Source organism: Uranotaenia lowii, chromosome 1, assembly GCF_029784155.1.
Source record: "Uranotaenia lowii strain MFRU-FL chromosome 1, ASM2978415v1, whole genome shotgun sequence".
Taxonomy (NCBI): domain Eukaryota; kingdom Metazoa; phylum Arthropoda; class Insecta; order Diptera; family Culicidae; genus Uranotaenia; species Uranotaenia lowii.
In genome coordinates, this window is record NC_073691.1 from 24,377,011 (window position 1) to 24,396,230 (window position 19,220).

General features: G+C 33.9%; 2 protein-coding genes across 2 annotated transcripts in view; one reads left to right on the forward strand and one right to left on the reverse strand.

The window, feature by feature from the left end:
- The window catches only part of LOC129740062 (high affinity copper uptake protein 1), a 409,058-nt gene that overhangs the window by 33,147 nt on the left and 356,691 nt on the right, over nt 1-19,220 (reverse strand). The window lies entirely within an intron of this gene.
- The window catches only part of LOC129740059 (paired box protein Pax-1), a 107,882-nt gene continuing 103,653 nt past the window's right edge, over nt 14,992-19,220 (forward strand). The window contains exon 1 of the mRNA XM_055731651.1: nt 14,992-16,507. Coding sequence (XP_055587626.1) covers nt 16,498-16,507 — 10 coding nt within the window. The 5' untranslated portion in view covers nt 14,992-16,497. The remainder of the gene's footprint in view (nt 16,508-19,220) is intronic.

Genomic DNA, 19,220 nt, shown 5'->3' on the forward strand with positions numbered 1-19,220 from the left:
TTCTCACAGTAAAAGATTTGATTTCTCAAATTGTTGCTGAGCTTAGCTTGTTTGACTACTCATATTCACCTTAAATCATTAAGCCCGAAAGTCTTCAACACTACCACAATTTTCTCATGGTTTTAATAAAAAATATAATACTATATTGTGCCAAATCATTTAATGCAATTCAAATTTCATGGTCGCTGGCGTGGCTAAGTAGAACGAGTTCCAATGCACAGTGGTCCGAAATGGCTAACTGTGGATTTTTTTTCTTAGCGCCTCTGTTTTTCATTTTATTACTTGAGTCTCTTCAAAACATGCTTCATAACTAGAAAGCATCAAAAGTTAGTCAAAGTTCACTATAAAAAAAAGAAAATTATAACTTTTTTATTTCAATAGATAGAGCTTTACTTTGCACTAAAAAGTTGTAAAGTATTGCTTTTTGCAACTTATTGCAACTTTAAGTTTAATTTTTTCTCAACTTCATGAGCGTTTATTGCAAAAACGTGCGGGTGGATTTTTAAAACTGATCTATCTATATATATATAAAAATGAATTTCTGTCTGTCTGTCTGTCTGTCTGTCTGTCTGTCTGTCTGTCTGTTCCCTATAGATTCGAAAACTACTGGACCGATTTGCGTGAAACTTGGCAGATGGGGTATTGGAGGCCGGGGAAGGTTCCTATAATGGTTTGGGACCCCTCCCTATCCCTGGAAGGGGTGAGGGGGTCTCTCAAATAAATGTAATAAGTTTTCATAACTCGAGAACTGATCATGCAAATAGAACCAAATTTGACATGGGAGTGTATTTCGGGACGATGAATGTTTCTATGATTGTTTGGTACCCCTCCCTCCTTCCAATGGGGAATTAGGAAGCGGAGAGGGGGGCTTCAATACTAATTTTCGCACAATTCGAGAAACAATCAAGCAAACGGAACCAAATTTGGCATGTGTCCCTCTTTCCAGTGTTGAGATAGAGAAGAGGGACTGACCTCCCATACAATTTTTTGCAAAATTCGAGAAATATTCAAGAAAATGGAACCAAATTTTACATGGGTGGTTATTTAGGTACGAGAAAAGTGATTATTTGGGACTCAGCTCTCTTCGATTGGGGAGATACAAAGGGGGGAGGGGGTCTTCCACATAATTTAATGCATTATTCGATAACTCATCATGCAAATGAATCAAAATTTCGCATTGGAAGGTATAAGGTTACGAGTCAAGTTTCTACGATGTTTGAGATCCATCTGTCCTTTCACTGGGAAGAGGAGTCTCCCTTTTATGCATTTCTCGAGAACTAATCAAATAAATAAACCAAATTTATCATGGAAGTATATTCGAGTACGAGAAATGTTTTTTTTATACTTCGAGACCCTTCTCTCTCTCCAACGGGAAGAGAGGAAGGAGGAGGGATGTTGTCGTACAATATTTTTGGATCACTCGAGAACTTATTTTTTTAAATAATTTAGAAGATGGTATTTGAGTAGAATTTTTTTCTATGATTGTTTAAGGTTTCTTCCTACTTTCACTGATTCGGTAGGAAAGGGGGAGGGGAGCTCCCATGCAATTTTTTAATAACTCGAGTGTTAATCTAGCAGATGGTAACAAATTGGGAAAAGTATTTCAATTTTCAATACAATAAATATTTCTTGTTTGTTTTGATAAACTCAAGAGCTTATCAAATAAATTTAACCAAATTGTATAGGGGAGAGTATTAGGGTACGAGAAATGATTCTATGGTTATTAAAAAAAAAGAGACTTGAGAACTTTCTTTGTTGGATACAAATGGAACCAAATTTGAAAAAAAAAGTATTCGAGTACGAAAAATGTTTGTATTTTTTTATATGAGAGATTCCATACAGTACAGGGCCGGGAATGGGGAAGGTTTTGTCGCATAGTTTTTAAAACTTTTCATGCTAAAGAAACTATATTTTACATGAGAGCTGGTTGGTTTTTATGATTCAAGACTTTTCCTTCTTCCAGAGGAGAAACGGGAAGAAGAAAAGTGAGTATAGCTCGAAATCTGATCAAGCAAATGGAGCCATATTTAGTTCATAAATATTGTTTTTTTTTTCTTGATTTGTGACGAGAGTTTTTGTTCTATAAATAGATAAATATTAATGCTTATTCCCATATCGTGAAATATAGTTTGCTCTCTTCAACCGGAAGTCAACGACTGTTGCTTCTTCCTTTGACAAAACTGGGAGTTCGTCGCCGCTGTCAACACGATGACAATTTCTCTGAATCCCATTTTATTGCTTAAATCGAAACGATGATACCCTGTGATCGTACGAAACCGGTTCAAATTTAGCGGAGGGATAAAAGATTCGCGGGAAAAGGATTGAAGCAAAGGGTGCTTCTTTGCTGCCTGCTGCTGGACGATTTCGGCTGACACGTTTCGGCAACTTCCGGTAAGCGTGTCGCAGCACCGGATGTTTTTGAAAATTAATAAAAATCCCCGACAGTCGCTGTCGCTTAAATCTTGCGAATGTCAATTTTAGTGAGATAAATTTTTATTCCAATTTTAAGTTTTAGAATTCCATAGTATAAAAAAAAATTTGTGGGATATAAATAAGAATTTATACGACTGTTGGATTGCAATCTGGAAAAAGGCAGTTCTGTTCTATTTTTTTTATTTTTTTTTGCACATTTTTAAAAAATTGAGGGATTAGTCGGTACCGCATCGTTTGTGATGTTGCTGACATTTGTACTCGGTATTGTACCGCTTTTTGTTACTGTGGCTATTAAACACATTTTTTTTTCTCTCTCGTTATCCCAGAGGATCATGAACATACTTTTCTGAGGTTATTTTTCCTTTGCCCGGACGGAATGCCGACGATCAGATTGCGTTGATACCCGAGAGTTATGTGTTATGTTGATACATGCCCGGAGTTCAGCAAAAAAAAAACTCCAACCGGAGAAAGACATATGTGGGAATCCACCGCTGGTGACATTTTACCGCAGCAGACGACGAATGGCGGAGCATTATTTATTGTAGCAGGCAGCAAAACAGAGATTGTTTTTCCCGGATTTATCCTCGGGTCGGGCTTCTTTCGAAGGCGAATGAGGGACAAAAAATGTTATTTTAAATCCAAGATCATAGCAATCGGTGCCGCCGCGCTCGGTGAAGGAAAATAAAAATTAGCCAGAAGGTGAAGCAGGCGCGCAAGTTCAATCATCGTACAATGAAAGGGGATGATTACTAGATTGAGTTTTGTAATGGATGTTTTTTTTTTGTTCAATTCAGAAAGCCCGTCAAAATATGTCATCGCCTACCACTCGGAGCTAAATTTTATAGAATAGAGAAAAAAAACACACAGTGACAAATGACTATACTATTCACCGCATCAGAGTGATGATTTATGTTTTGCCCTACGTTTGGACAAACTTTTTCCTCCGATTCTCAATTATTTCGGTGAACCCCATTTGAAAAACGGCTCCGCGACTGAAAGTTATCTCATTGGAATGTTAATAGAATGGGAATATTTTCCATGCATAATTTGGTGCCAGGATGATGAAATTGACTGTCAAAATTCAAATGAAGTAATAAATGATGGCATTAATTTCTAGACGTTTTAAGCTGGAAGTTTTTCGAAGCTTCTAAAACAAACATATGTCTAACTATTGCTAAAACTTAATAAGAATCCACCTTATTTTCTTTGCTGACATTCACATTTACAGTTTTCGAGTGATTAATCACAGTTACATTTCATGATCAAAAAATACTATACATTTATGTAAATTATGTCCGACGTTTCGGACTTTTTTTTATTGACTATCTTCAATCATTATTTTATATTGATTTTTAATAAGGTTCATTATTTTAGAAATTTGGAATTAAAATCAGTCGAGTCAAGAGGAATATCGTCTCAAAATTTAAAGCTAGAATTTGGGATCTCAAAAATTTAAGCTGGAATCAAAATTCAAATCAAGTGTTTCGAGACAAACGTCAGTCAAGAGTAGGTTGACATATTCTTTCTTCTTATTATTACTAGTAAAACTACTCAAAAGACGCATTCGAAACAGATGGAACCATGGTCCAAATTCAAGGAACACTCCGACCCAACCAAAAATCCTTTTTCCGTAACAACGAAGCCGACTGGCCGACCAGGGACATGGAAATAGGACACGTTCCCACACGTCATACATCATCATGTCATCTGGTTTGTTATTCATAGTTACATATTCCGGAGTCTCCGAAAGTCGCTAAAGGGCCCTCGTGGATGTCAACTAGATTCTTCCTCGTAAATATCATAGCAAACCATGTTTGGCTACGTTCAGTAAAACACAACATCTGAGACTGGTTGTAGGCGGCATTTTCGGCTTTTGTTAAATGGATACTCGATCATTTGTTTTTCATTTAAATAATGTGCTTCAAGCGGAATCGAAGTAAGCCGATGGTGGTGACAGAAGGAAAGAAGAAAAAATGTGAGTCCATAGAAATGGTTTTGTTTTTCTCGGCTTTTCACTAGGACTTCCTCACATGGCGCATCATAGCATTTCTTTTGTGGCTGAATTTTTTTTGCTTCTAGCTTTTTTTTTGCTGTTTTTCGTTTCCCTTCGGTTTGCTCGGGCGTATCATAAATAAATGTCAACTATGTATGTCACCGAAGGTTGGGTCCCGCGAGGTTCGAGCCACATAAGTTTGAATCTCGAGATAACGATGAATTCTTTTTTATGAAGCAGTCTATTTGAATAATATTTTTATAGTAGCACATTCTCAAAATGAAAGTTATTTTGAATATTAAAACATCACAAAAATGACAAAAATGACAAAAATGACAAAAATGACAAAAATGACAAAAATGACAAAAATGACAAAAATGACAAAAATGACAAAAATGACAAAAATGACAAAAATGACAAAAATGACAAAAATGACAAAAATGACAAAAATGACAAAAATGACAAAAATGACAAAAATGACAAAAATGACAAAAATGACAAAAATGACAAAAATGACAAAAATGACAAAAATGACAAAAATGACAAAAATGACAAAAATGACAAAAATGACAAAAATGACAAAAATGACAAAAATGACAAAAATGACAAAAATGACAAAAATGACAAAAATGACAAAAATGACAAAAATGACAAAAATGACAAAAATGACAAAAATGACAAAAATGACAAAAATGACAAAAATGACAAAAATGACAAAAATGACAAAAATGACAAAAATGACAAAAATGACAAAAATGACAAAAATGACAAAAATGACAAAAATGACAAAAATGACAAAAATGACAAAAATGACAAAAATGACAAAAATGACAAAAATGACAAAAATGACAAAAATGACAAAAATGACAAAAATGACAAAAATGACAAAAATGACAAAAATGACAAAAATGACAAAAATGACAAAAATGACAAAAATGACAAAAATGACAAAAATGACAAAAATGACAAAAATGACAAAAATGACAAAAATGACAAAAATGACAAAAATGACAAAAATGACAAAAATGACAAAAATGACAAAAATGACAAAAATGACAAAAATGACAAAAATGACAAAAATGACAAAAATGACAAAAATGACAAAAATGACAAAAATGACAAAAATGACAAAAATGACAAAAATGACAAAAATGACAAAAATGACAAAAATGACAAAAATGACAAAAATGACAAAAATGACAAAAATGACAAAAATGACAAAAATGACAAAAATGACAAAAATGACAAAAATGACAAAAATGACAAAAATGACAAAAATGACAAAAATGACAAAAATGACAAAAATGACAAAAATGACAAAAATGACAAAAATGACAAAAATGACAAAAATGACAAAAATGACAAAAATGACAAAAATGACAAAAATGACAAAAATGACAAAAATGACAAAAATGACAAAAATGACAAAAATGACAAAAATGACAAAAATGACAAAAATGACAAAAATGACAAAAATGACAAAAATGACAAAAATGACAAAAATGACAAAAATGACAAAAATGACAAAAATGACAAAAATGACAAAAATGACAAAAATGACAAAAATGACAAAAATGACAAAAATGACAAAAATGACAAAAATGACAAAAATGACAAAAATGACAAAAATGACAAAAATGACAAAAATGACAAAAATGACAAAAATGACAAAAATGACAAAAATGACAAAAATGACAAAAATGACAAAAATGACAAAAATGACAAAAATGACAAAAATGACAAAAATGACAAAAATGACAAAAATGACAAAAATGACAAAAATGACAAAAATGACAAAAATGACAAAAATGACAAAAATGACAAAAATGACAAAAATGACAAAAATGACAAAAATGACAAAAATGACAAAAATGACAAAAATGACAAAAATGACAAAAATGACAAAAATGACAAAAATGACAAAAATGACAAAAATGACAAAAATGACAAAAATGACAAAAATGACAAAAATGACAAAAATGACAAAAATGACAAAAATGACAAAAATGACAAAAATGACAAAAATGACAAAAATGACAAAAATGACAAAAATGACAAAAATGACAAAAATGACAAAAATGACAAAAATGACAAAAATGACAAAAATGACAAAAATGACAAAAATGACAAAAATGACAAAAATGACAAAAATGACAAAAATGACAAAAATGACAAAAATGACAAAAATGACAAAAATGACAAAAATGACAAAAATGACAAAAATGACAAAAATGACAAAAATGACAAAAATGACAAAAATGACAAAAATGACAAAAATGACAAAAATGACAAAAATGACAAAAATGACAAAAATGACAAAAATGACAAAAATGACAAAAATGACAAAAATGACAAAAATGACAAAAATGACAAAAATGACAAAAATGACAAAAATGACAAAAATGACAAAAATGACAAAAATGACAAAAATGACAAAAATGACAAAAATGACAAAAATGACAAAAATGACAAAAATGACAAAAATGACAAAAATGACAAAAATGACAAAAATGACAAAAATGACAAAAATGACAAAAATGACAAAAATGACAAAAATGACAAAAATGACAAAAATGACAAAAATGACAAAAATGACAAAAATGACAAAAATGACAAAAATGACAAAAATGACAAAAATGACAAAAATGACAAAAATGACAAAAATGACAAAAATGACAAAAATGACAAAAATGACAAAAATGACAAAAATGACAAAAATGACAAAAATGACAAAAATGACAAAAATGACAAAAATGACAAAAATGACAAAAATGACAAAAATGACAAAAATGACAAAAATGACAAAAATGACAAAAATGACAAAAATGACAAAAATGACAAAAATGACAAAAATGACAAAAATGACAAAAATGACAAAAATGACAAAAATGACAAAAATGACAAAAATGACAAAAATGACAAAAATGACAAAAATGACAAAAATGACAAAAATGACAAAAATGACAAAAATGACAAAAATGACAAAAATGACAAAAATGACAAAAATGACAAAAATGACAAAAATGACAAAAATGACAAAAATGACAAAAATGACAAAAATGACAAAAATGACAAAAATGACAAAAATGACAAAAATGACAAAAATGACAAAAATGACAAAAATGACAAAAATGACAAAAATGACAAAAATGACAAAAATGACAAAAATGACAAAAATGACAAAAATGACAAAAATGACAAAAATGACAAAAATGACAAAAATGACAAAAATGACAAAAATGACAAAAATGACAAAAATGACAAAAATGACAAAAATGACAAAAATGACAAAAATGACAAAAATGACAAAAATGACAAAAATGACAAAAATGACAAAAATGACAAAAATGACAAAAATGACAAAAATGACAAAAATGACAAAAATGACAAAAATGACAAAAATGACAAAAATGACAAAAATGACAAAAATGACAAAAATGACAAAAATGACAAAAATGACAAAAATGACAAAAATGACAAAAATGACAAAAATGACAAAAATGACAAAAATGACAAAAATGACAAAAATGACAAAAATGACAAAAATGACAAAAATGACAAAAATGACAAAAATGACAAAAATGACAAAAATGACAAAAATGACAAAAATGACAAAAATGACAAAAATGACAAAAATGACAAAAATGACAAAAATGACAAAAATGACAAAAATGACAAAAATGACAAAAATGACAAAAATGACAAAAATGACAAAAATGACAAAAATGACAAAAATGACAAAAATGACAAAAATGACAAAAATGACAAAAATGACAAAAATGACAAAAATGACAAAAATGACAAAAATGACAAAAATGACAAAAATGACAAAAATGACAAAAATGACAAAAATGACAAAAATGACAAAAATGACAAAAATGACAAAAATGACAAAAATGACAAAAATGACAAAAATGACAAAAATGACAAAAATGACAAAAATGACAAAAATGACAAAAATGACAAAAATGACAAAAATGACAAAAATGACAAAAATGACAAAAATGACAAAAATGACAAAAATGACAAAAATGACAAAAATGACAAAAATGACAAAAATGACAAAAATGACAAAAATGACAAAAATGACAAAAATGACAAAAATGACAAAAATGACAAAAATGACAAAAATGACAAAAATGACAAAAATGACAAAAATGACAAAAATGACAAAAATGACAAAAATGACAAAAATGACAAAAATGACAAAAATGACAAAAATGACAAAAATGACAAAAATGACAAAAATGACAAAAATGACAAAAATGACAAAAATGACAAAAATGACAAAAATGACAAAAATGACAAAAATGACAAAAATGACAAAAATGACAAAAATGACAAAAATGACAAAAATGACAAAAATGACAAAAATGACAAAAATGACAAAAATGACAAAAATGACAAAAATGACAAAAATGACAAAAATGACAAAAATGACAAAAATGACAAAAATGACAAAAATGACAAAAATGACAAAAATGACAAAAATGACAAAAATGACAAAAATGACAAAAATGACAAAAATGACTAAAATGACTAAAATGACAAAAATGACAAAAATGACAAAAATGACAAAAACGAAAAAAATGACAAAAATGACAAAAATGACAAATATGACTAAAAAGACAAAAATGACAAAAATGACAAAAATGACAAAAATGACAAAAACGAAAAAAATGACAAAAATGACAAAAATGACAAAAATGACAAAAATGACAAAAATGATAAAAATGACAAAAATGACAAAAAGCATTTTAAAACTGAATCCTTAACCGTAACTATATGATGTCTTTCTTCAATTATTTATTAGTAATTCAACTAGAGAATCTGAATGAAAATTCCGAATGATAAAACTCTGATATTTTAATTCTAGATCTCCGTTAGTGAAATTTTTAAAGTTTGAATTCTACATAAAAATTAAAAGTTATTATTTCCGGGTTATTTTTAGCCGGGCTATTTTATCCTAAAACTTTGCAAAATCCAGGAATTCGATTCCGAAGTTTACAACCCAAAATCTAGGCAATATCCAATTAAATGTGGGAATTCATCAATAAAAATCACAAAACTTAAATACATAGCTTTTTTTCATCGGAACACATCAGTTTATTTGCATAAACTGGGCTCAAAAAATTGTTTTGGATGCAAATTACATAATTGTTATAAGGCAGTTTCAATTTTTTCCACGCAATTTCAATTGCAAAATGCAGTGAAAACATTTGGTAAAATTCCAGACAATTCTTGGTGAGTCTAATCTTATTGAAAAGTCAATATTCGGAACTAGGGACTGTGCCCAAAATTCATGCATATAAACACTGCACTATAAACACTGCTGGTGTATGAAGATTTTCCGGACAATCATCTAATTTGAAAAAATATATATTTTTAAAATTCGGTTATCAGACTGGGCATGCATCGACATGCAAATCAATGATTCACATTTTAAATCTTGTTTCCATATGCGAGAATATGATGTAAAATTGTAGTATTTTTCATCTCTAAATGTATACATCACCCTTATGCTTTCTTTTTTTTTAATCTTTGACAGAAAAAATATAAACTTTATTTCTAAAAAAAAACAAATATAGCTGCAGATCGTGCTTTATGCGTAATGGCATCACCAATATGTCAAAAACGATAACCATTAAAACTTTTTTTTTGATTTTTCATTAAAAAACAAAGGTTTTTGCAACTTACCCCTTTTTCTTAGTAGGGTGAGAATCGCATGTTTTGTAAATGACTGGTGGAACCAATTATTTTTTCTGACTACGTTAATTTTATGTCCCATTAACCTTTAAACTTTTGATGCACAAACGGTAGGACTATCTGTTGACATTAGGTTTTTAGAAGCCATTGAAGTTGAAAAGTGTTGCATGATGCTCCATATGACGGTATACAACGTATTTTATTGAGTTTTTTTTTTTTTAATTTTTCCTTTCGATTCTGATCTCGTTGAGAAGCTCTCTGTAACTTGATGGTTTCCTACTCTGTCGCAAAGGGTTCGTTCTTTACAACCTGGAGAAAATATTTTTCCAACATTTTTTGCTTTGAAATTCACTGAAGTAAAAAAAAACATGTTTTATTAGCTCAAAACAGTTTATTTTAACAGATCGTTGAAAATAAAGTTAAAACACAATTCAATCAATCAAATTTATTTCAAATACATTCTATGACTTTGATATAGTTTGGAAACCTTTGACTTTGTCCATAATTAGGAACACATTGAAAATAGTGTTCCTAATTGTGGACATATGCTTTTTTCAGTTTTTACGCGAAAAAAACATGGTTCTAACATACTTATTACTTAAATCATGATAAAAAACAATCCGACGAAAAATTTCAAAAAAAAAATCGGTTGACAAGTTCAGCTTTAATCTTCCATTTCTAGACATGTGTTTTTTAAGAAATTTGCTAACAATCCCATTCAATTTGGACATACTTTGAAAAAATCTGGATTTTACGAAAAATCCTGTGAGTTAGAACTAATTTGTTTGTAAAATGAAAGTTCACATGATCAGTTACATTATATTTTTTTTTTATAATTGTGATAAGTGAAAAATAACGTCAAAAACAGTCAAAATTTAAAAGTATGTTAACATTAGGTACACATGCCTAATTAGGAACACCTACCCTAATCAGAAGTTAACGTATTCAGTTCAAATTCCTAAATCAAAAATGTAAAGGGATTAAATAAATGGCATCTGAGACAAATTTTTCAAAAATTGATTGTTTCTTTTAATGATACTTATCTTAGTGCAGCTACCTCCCTCAAAACTTCATTGGTTCTCCAGGAAACGCCATAAGAAAATTACCACCGAAAAAATCATAGCATGCCTTAAACCTCCGTTGGCAACCAAAGGACAAGCATGCGACAAACACATTTCATGCGAAGGAAACAAAAAAACGCACTACCCAAAGTCACCATAAATACTCTTTTTTCAACTGCAGTTCATATCCGGACATTCTTATTTTTAAATATAAAGCTGGATTCTGTAGAATAATTATTGGATGCAATCGTGCGTTCCCCTCAATCTCACAACACATTGTTTTCAAGAAACAAATTCTTCGATGCACAAACCCAAAATCACAAAACCACTATTTTTAACATAATTCTAACACAACTAATGCAAACCGTTCCCGATCATACGGCGATAGTATTTTCCGCGTAAACAACGGATGGTTTCACATGAAAACTGCAAATTTTCCGGAAAAAATGACGAGCACTAAAAAAACACGTTTCCGGCTGGAATTAGAAAACAAAAACCTCGTCCCTACCGTTAAGCTACTCTTTTTATGAAATTAAATAAGATTAAATATATTTCACCGGGGGTTTTCAGCTGAAAACTTTTACACTTTATCCCAGCCTTCACTTTGAACGCTTTTAAACGATTTTATGTCCATTTTCCGATGTTAAATGAAGGATTTTATGAAATTTTCGCGGACAAAGAGAAAAACGCGTGCGGTTGGCAAAAGGCATCGCCTACTCCTATTCTGAAAATTACCATCGCCTTTGTTCGAAGAAACAAACGAGGTATTCTCAAACAACGATTCAAATCTTTTAACGAACCATAGAAAGACTTTCAAAAAATTTCGTTTTTAATAAATAAAAAGAAGCAAATGATGTTTTCCTTTTGTCAAAAAGAATTTTCGCCTAACATTTCAAATCAATTTAAACATTATGGATCTCTACTCAAGATTTAATCACCTTATACTTAAAAAAATATTAATGCAAGTACATAAATTTGTGTTATTCATCCTTTTTCAGTTTATTTTTGTTAAAAATTCGTTGTTTAAAAAAAATTGTAAAGCTTTCCAAACTATTTTTACCTAAATGTTGTTAATAATGCGGCCCCTCGAAAGAATTTCAAATCGAAAGTGGCCCGTTGCTTCAAAAGGTTGCTCACCCCTGGAATAGGGCATGAAATTAAGTACGACAGATGAGAATAGAAAAAGACACCGCAAATGATGCACTGAAAAAACTATTCACATTATCGCTACGTGAAAATGTACATAGATTTTTGCCACCCTGAAAATCATGTGGAATCTATGTGAATTTCAGGTGGCAAACAGAGCTCGCGCAGCAAGCAGAATTCACGTAATTTTCATGTGTGTTGTGGATGAATTCCACTTGAAGCGTACGTGGAAAAGGAATTCGTTCTGCTGCATGCAATTCACGTAGATTTCATATTGATAGGCACGTAGCGGGTGTTTTAGTTCGTATCTTGAATTAAAAAGATATTTTAATTTCGCAGAGAAGTTTTATTATGTCGAATGAAATTCAAAACACAAAACATGTATTTTCACATATTCCATGGTAACTGTAGTTTACCACTTTAACTGAACATTAACACTTCACTGAATTTATGAAAAAAACCACCGATGGAATGGCAATTGATGAGCCGCGGTTGCTGGGCCCCAAATCCAATTCCTGTAAAAAAAGCAAAAAATGTAAACATCAACGAAACAATCCAATTCTTACAACTTACGAAAAATCAGCTTTTCCATCACCGCAGAATGTCACTATCTTCCAGCCCGAACTGTTGGATCTACGCCATTATGAATACTGTATTCTTTCACATAGATGCTACGTGAATGATCCATTCAGAGTTACGTGAATATCACATAGAAATCACCAAACCCGTCTATACTTGGTGGATCACTGGCATTTCACGTATATCGCATGTGTATGTGTTTTGATCGCATGCAACAAAGTGAATTTCACGTAAAGATCAAGTGATTTTCTATTAATTTTTAAGTGCTTCACGTAAATCGATCAAAAATTCACATACTGAGCGTCTACGTGAAAATCCAGGTGAATTTAACGTTTCCTTTTCGGATGAGTGTGATGATCACAGGGAAGAACAATTCTCTTCAAACCGATTATTACCGATTATTTTTTAGGAGCAGAAAATTCAAACGACAAACCGACTACAAGTTGCCGGAAAATCAACTCTTAGTGGGTCTGAAAACGAACCCAACACATTTTGTGTTACATATTTGTAATATTGTAGAATTTAATCTGCTACAGAAGAACGTTAAAACAATAAATTCCCGTTTATCAGTCAATTCACACTCCGAAAGTGTATGCGACCTTCAGATATTGTACGGCAACGTGTAGAAGATCTCGTTTTTGGCCGGTTCAAGAATTGAACCGAAACGATGGATGATTTGTTTGGAAAAATTCTCAGTCTCTGCTCCCTGTTGTAACGGTAGTTAGGAGAGAAAAAAAACCATCTTCATCAATTCGAAAATTGAGTGCGTCAAATTTATTTCCACTGACCCGTTCCCACGACGACGACCTGTCGGCTTGCCGGTCTGAAGATCCTGATGCCGGACGATGTCAGTAAGCACCGCAAATAATCTATTGTCCCCGTTCGAGGTCCACCGTTTGTCTGTGTTTGAGCATCCCGGAAAAGAGAAGTGCGGCGGTCACGGAAAACAGAACCGACCAAATTCCAAATGAGGAGCGAAAGAAAAAAAAATTAAAATGCTTCGTTAGCTGCTAACCATCTCTGATGATGACGGCGATGATCGGGGAAGGTAGGCCTCTACAACCCAAAACTTGAATGACCGTCTCGTGGGTCCTGCCGATGAGCCACAAAACACCGAAAAGCCAAGTGAGAAAGATTCAGAAGAGGAAGGAACAGGAAAAACAACAACTGGAACGAACGAGGATATTGATCCGTGCCGGGAGCTTGTTTTCCACCGGGGGTTTTGATCTATTATGCCCTCGATTGCTTGTTTTCCTTTCCCATTTTCCTGACTACTCGACTAGATTGTAGTAGTAGATTCATTCACGTAATTTTCCCTTCACGTGTGAAGAAGCAAGGCTTGCTGTGACGACTGACTGACGAGGGGTTTTCCCGATACCCATCTGTCAAACGCACGCAGCGGAAAGCTGCGTGTGTGCATCATTTTCCACACATCGTTGCTCCTCGTCGTCTGTTTGAATGAAGGTGACATCTCTAGCCGTCTTGCTCTGTCTCGAAAAACTCACGGGGGCTTACGCACAAACACCGTCAAACTTGAGGAAACTGTAAGGAAAAAGGGAAAAACATGATTTTCCTTTCCCTTCCCTTTCCGCTGCAAAGGATCCGGAATCAGTTATTATTCCGGTTTTCGGCCAAAGGTTTGTAATCGGAGAACCAAACCAAACTCAACGAAGAGAGGAATATTGTGTCAATAAAATGGATTTTGATTATGAAATTGTGTGTGAAAAGTAGCGTGGTGCTGCGTTTTTTTCTCGTTTCGCTTCTTCTTTTCAGAAACCCGTCCGTCACACAACACAACACAACCATTTTTCCGAAAACTCCTCCCCATTAGCTATGCCTGCTGGCAGCAGATTGGCCGTTCAGCTGTGACGACGATGAGGGTTTCTTCTCTTCCTCTGTTGGATTATTGTTTCGATGGTGTGGTGGTGGTGCAAAGCAGTAGTAGAAGGGCTGGCACGCCCCTTTTCACGGTGCTGCAACTAGTTTCTGTTGGAGGAATACACACACACACCGGCACACTTTGATGGCCCGTTCTGATTGCGTCAACTTGCTGCGATGGTGTGTGTGGGGATTTGAATCGCTTGTTCTTCTCCTCGCCGACCGACCAAATAGGCCGTGTGCGGTGGAATGGGTATCTTCTTCAACGCCACCCACTGCCGTATTGGTGTTGGTGAAATCTTTGCTTCCACTGGGCGAAAAGAAGACACGGTAGGCGAGCTGTCATCACGGGCCACGAACAACAGATGATCGCCGCAGTGTGCCATGAACGGAGGGATAACTCAAACGCGGAAAGTTATTGCTAGTACTACTGTTCTTGTTTTGGTCGCTGTTTCGTCGTCGTCGTCACCGTAGTTTCGCCGTTGTGTCGTCGCGCTATCCGTTTGGAACATATTTTCCTTTATTTTTCTTTTGCGCCTTCTGCTAATGGTCATCCTGGCATCAGTGTGTCGCAACGCCACATGACCGCAGCAACGGCCGGTGATTTTTCGCGCGTCGTGATTCCTCGTCGCTGCCATTATTATCCGGAGCAAGTTCAGTGATCGGTGAAGAGCCACAGCAGCTAACTCAGGTACGCCGAGCGGAACCAGCCAAAGTTTTGTACCAAGTGCAAGTTTGTGTCCAGCTTCAGGCAGACTCCCACTGCTGCCTACAATTTCATTTACGATCCGCACACGGTTGACCGCCACTCGTGTTTTCTCTCCACATCTTCTTCGGGTCCAACATTAGAACGTGACGCCGCGTGAGCGTATTTGTGATTGCGTATGTGTGTTCGGCAATCGAGGTCAACCCTTCCAACTGACCCGTGATCCGGTGCGCCATGCTCCAGTAGCACTAGTTTATGTGAATCTCGGTAGCGTGAAAACAAGTGTTTCCGGTCCAGAGAAAAACAGACATCAGGGATTAAAGCGGCGGCTATCGGGACAAAAATAACGCGCTCAATCAACAAGGATACCTCAGCAAAAAAAAAACAACAACAAATCAACTCAAAATGTTATTAACTTAACCACAAAACGTTGTAGCAATCGTGTAGAAACAAAATAACTTAAGCTGAAAGTGCCTTACAGGACCATAAAGCAGGAATAAAAGTTTTTCAACAATCGATCTAACGAAAGTACAAATCTTTTAGAACAAAACAAATACTCGTAAATAACTAAAAAAAATATAAAAAAATACCTTTCAAGTTGCCAACCAATTTCAAACCTCAAATCTAACATAAAAGTGTTTCCACGTGATAATCAACAGAAGAAGAAAAACGAAACCGCCAAATTGGATCCCTCGGTGGCCAGTGAGTTGACCAGTTTGGATTTGTTGCACAAGTTTGGCAACAAGCCGCTGGGTTTCGGTGTTGCTGCGCATCACCACTCGCAGCTCCATCATCACCATCCGCTGGGCCCTTCGGCGGCCCATCTGCTGTATCCGCAGCACCCCCATCATCAGCAGCAGTTGCAGCTGCTGCAGCAGCATCAGCAACAGCAGCAACAACTGCAATCTCCGTCGCCGGTAGAACAGGAGAAGCAGCAACAGCATCAGCAGGACTCGGATCGGGCGTCCAAGTCCCCGGCCAAAACGGTTCTCAAAATGGAATCAGGTTTGTTTGTTTGATTGTTTACTGAAACAAAACACTGAAAAAGGTGCATTCTAGTCGATGGAAACGTCGTCGTAGAGTTGTAAGCCTTTGACCAAAGATTCTCCAATAATATTATGGTCCTTCGAACCGGATTGTGGTGTTAATTTAAATTTTGATTTCGGATTCTGTCATGTAGTTGATTTAATGGATTTGATTTTAAATTCAAATTACAGTTAAGACTTCACCTTTAAAAAACTGATTTGAAATCTAAAATAAAATCTTAGGGACAATTTTAGGGAAAACGGGACACTGATCAGTAGAAAAGTTAAGGAACTGTACAAATTTCAAGGGTACAGATGATTAAAGAGGAGCCCTTCGGTCCTTCGAGCCGGATTCTGAACAAAGTTAAATATAAGTTTTAAGTTGAATTGTCATTACGAATCGCTCAATATAGTTGATTGTATAGTTTTGGATTGAAATCAAACTTTAAAATTCAAATTTTTTGAACAATTACCCTTCGTTGACTCTTAATGAAAAAATCACTCAGTTCTTTTACAAACACCACATATCGGTGGAATTAAAGTCATTTTAAAAATCCCGGTTTTCCGAACCGGATTTCGATAGAAGTTTTTATACACATAAAACAATCTGAGTCTTTCAGAAAAATATCCAGGCTTGTAATATAGCTCAGTTGGCAAGTCAGTTGCTTTCTGGGCCGATGTCCGTGAGTTCGAGCCCAAGAGTAAATATCGATAACAGTTTTACCGGATAAGTTCTTCAATGACTGTCTGCCAACTGCATCGTTGATAGAAATTGCGAATGACATAAAGATGTTTAAACGATTATAATCGAAACAAAAAAGACTATCCGGAAAAAAGTAATTCATTGATCAGGTTTTAACTTTAGGCCGTCTTCTATCTACAGTCTCTTGGGAGGTCAAAGCTTGATCCTCAATGTCCTTTAAACTGGATTCAAATCGAAGACTAACTCCTATTTAAACTGTTTTTTTTCTCAAATTTGCAACTTTGTTTCATAGTTGAAATTTTACGAAGCAACGGAACTTTATTAAAAGATTATAAAATTAATGGTCATGTTTGTAATTCCATTTTTGAAGCGAGTCATTTAGTTCAGTCTCCAATCGGTCCTTCCAGCAAGCTTCAGACATGAGTTTTATTTAGAAAAAGGTTTAACTTAACAATGGTTATCTGAAAAAATTGGAAAATAGTTCTTATAAAAAGGTATTTTTATAACAAAACCTTGGATTTGAAAATTTCCAGGTCTAGAATCACATGAAGTGATGTCGAACAGATCGCCATCTTCCGGTCATCCATAATTTAGATAGGCTCAGTGATCAAGTGCCATGTTGATCATGGTACTTCGAACCGGATTCCTTTTGTCGATCGGAAACTATTCTTGTACTGTCTGAATTGAGCTTTTTACAGGGTCCTTCGAGCCGGATCCAAGTACATAGAAGACTCAAAGTCCGGACATTGGACAAGTCTTACAAACAGTTTACTTTTCCATGTATCGTGCATTAAATCAACTTTTTTAAGAAGTCGCTGGTGAACTGACAGCAGAACATATATTTCCGATAATCTAGTACAACATTTTTATTCGTCGGAAGCTGGAAGTCGGGACTTTGCGAAGTAAAATTTAGTTCTAGCGCTATTATATTGTCCATTAAAAAAAAAATTAGAAACGTCGCTGGTGAACTGGCAGCAAAACACAGACTTCCGACAATCTAGTACTTCACTTTTCTTTGTCGGAAGGTCGAGAGTCTGGACCGTCGAATTTATATCGTGAATTTTAATAAATGTTTTAGAAACGTGGTGGCTGGTGAACTGACAGCTGAACACAGACTTTCAACAATTTAGTACTTCATTTTCCCTTGGTCGGAAGTTGGAAGTTCGGACTTCCGGAGTTAAATTTAGTGATGGCGCGATAATATTTTCCATTTAAATGAAATTTTTAGAAACGTCGCTGGTAAACAGGTAACAAAACACAGACTTCCGACAATTTAGTACTTCACTTTTCTTTGTCGGAAGTCTGACAGACATACAGACAATCTAGTACTTTTTTGTTTGTTTGTCTGAAGTAAGTTCGGAAGTTGGAAGTCTGACATCCGAGGTAAAATTTAGTGCAGGCGCGACAAGTATTGTCACGCCAGCACTAAATTTTAGTTTGGAAGCCCGGATTTCTGACAAAGAAAAATGAAAAACTAGATTGTAGGACATCTGTGTACAGCTACGACGTATCTATTTTTTTTTAATGTACAATAACAAAGCCTCGAAAAATTAACTATTGTGCATTAAAATGATTTAACTTTACATCATTGATGATATAATATGGTCAGTGATATGATATTGTGTTAAGTGTGTCATTCAGTGTATATGTCTTCAACATCTAACAAGTAGCAAAACGAATTGAAACCAAAAAAAATGACTGAATATATTTAAAACAGAATTCTAATTGCGGTTCTTCGAACCGGATTTAAGTAGACCAAACGAACACGAACACAAACATATGCAGGATCCAATGAAACTGGATGTTTCCTCGAAGAGATTCCCTTTTCTTAATTCTAAGCGTACATCTTTCGAGGATATGATGGCTAGCATCTTACAAATGCTAAAACCACCAACCCACAGAAAGTGTACTATATGTGCCGTGACCGGGATTCGATCTCATGCCCGCTGGCTTAGAAGACTTGAAGGCTATCCTCTACGCCACGGGCTGG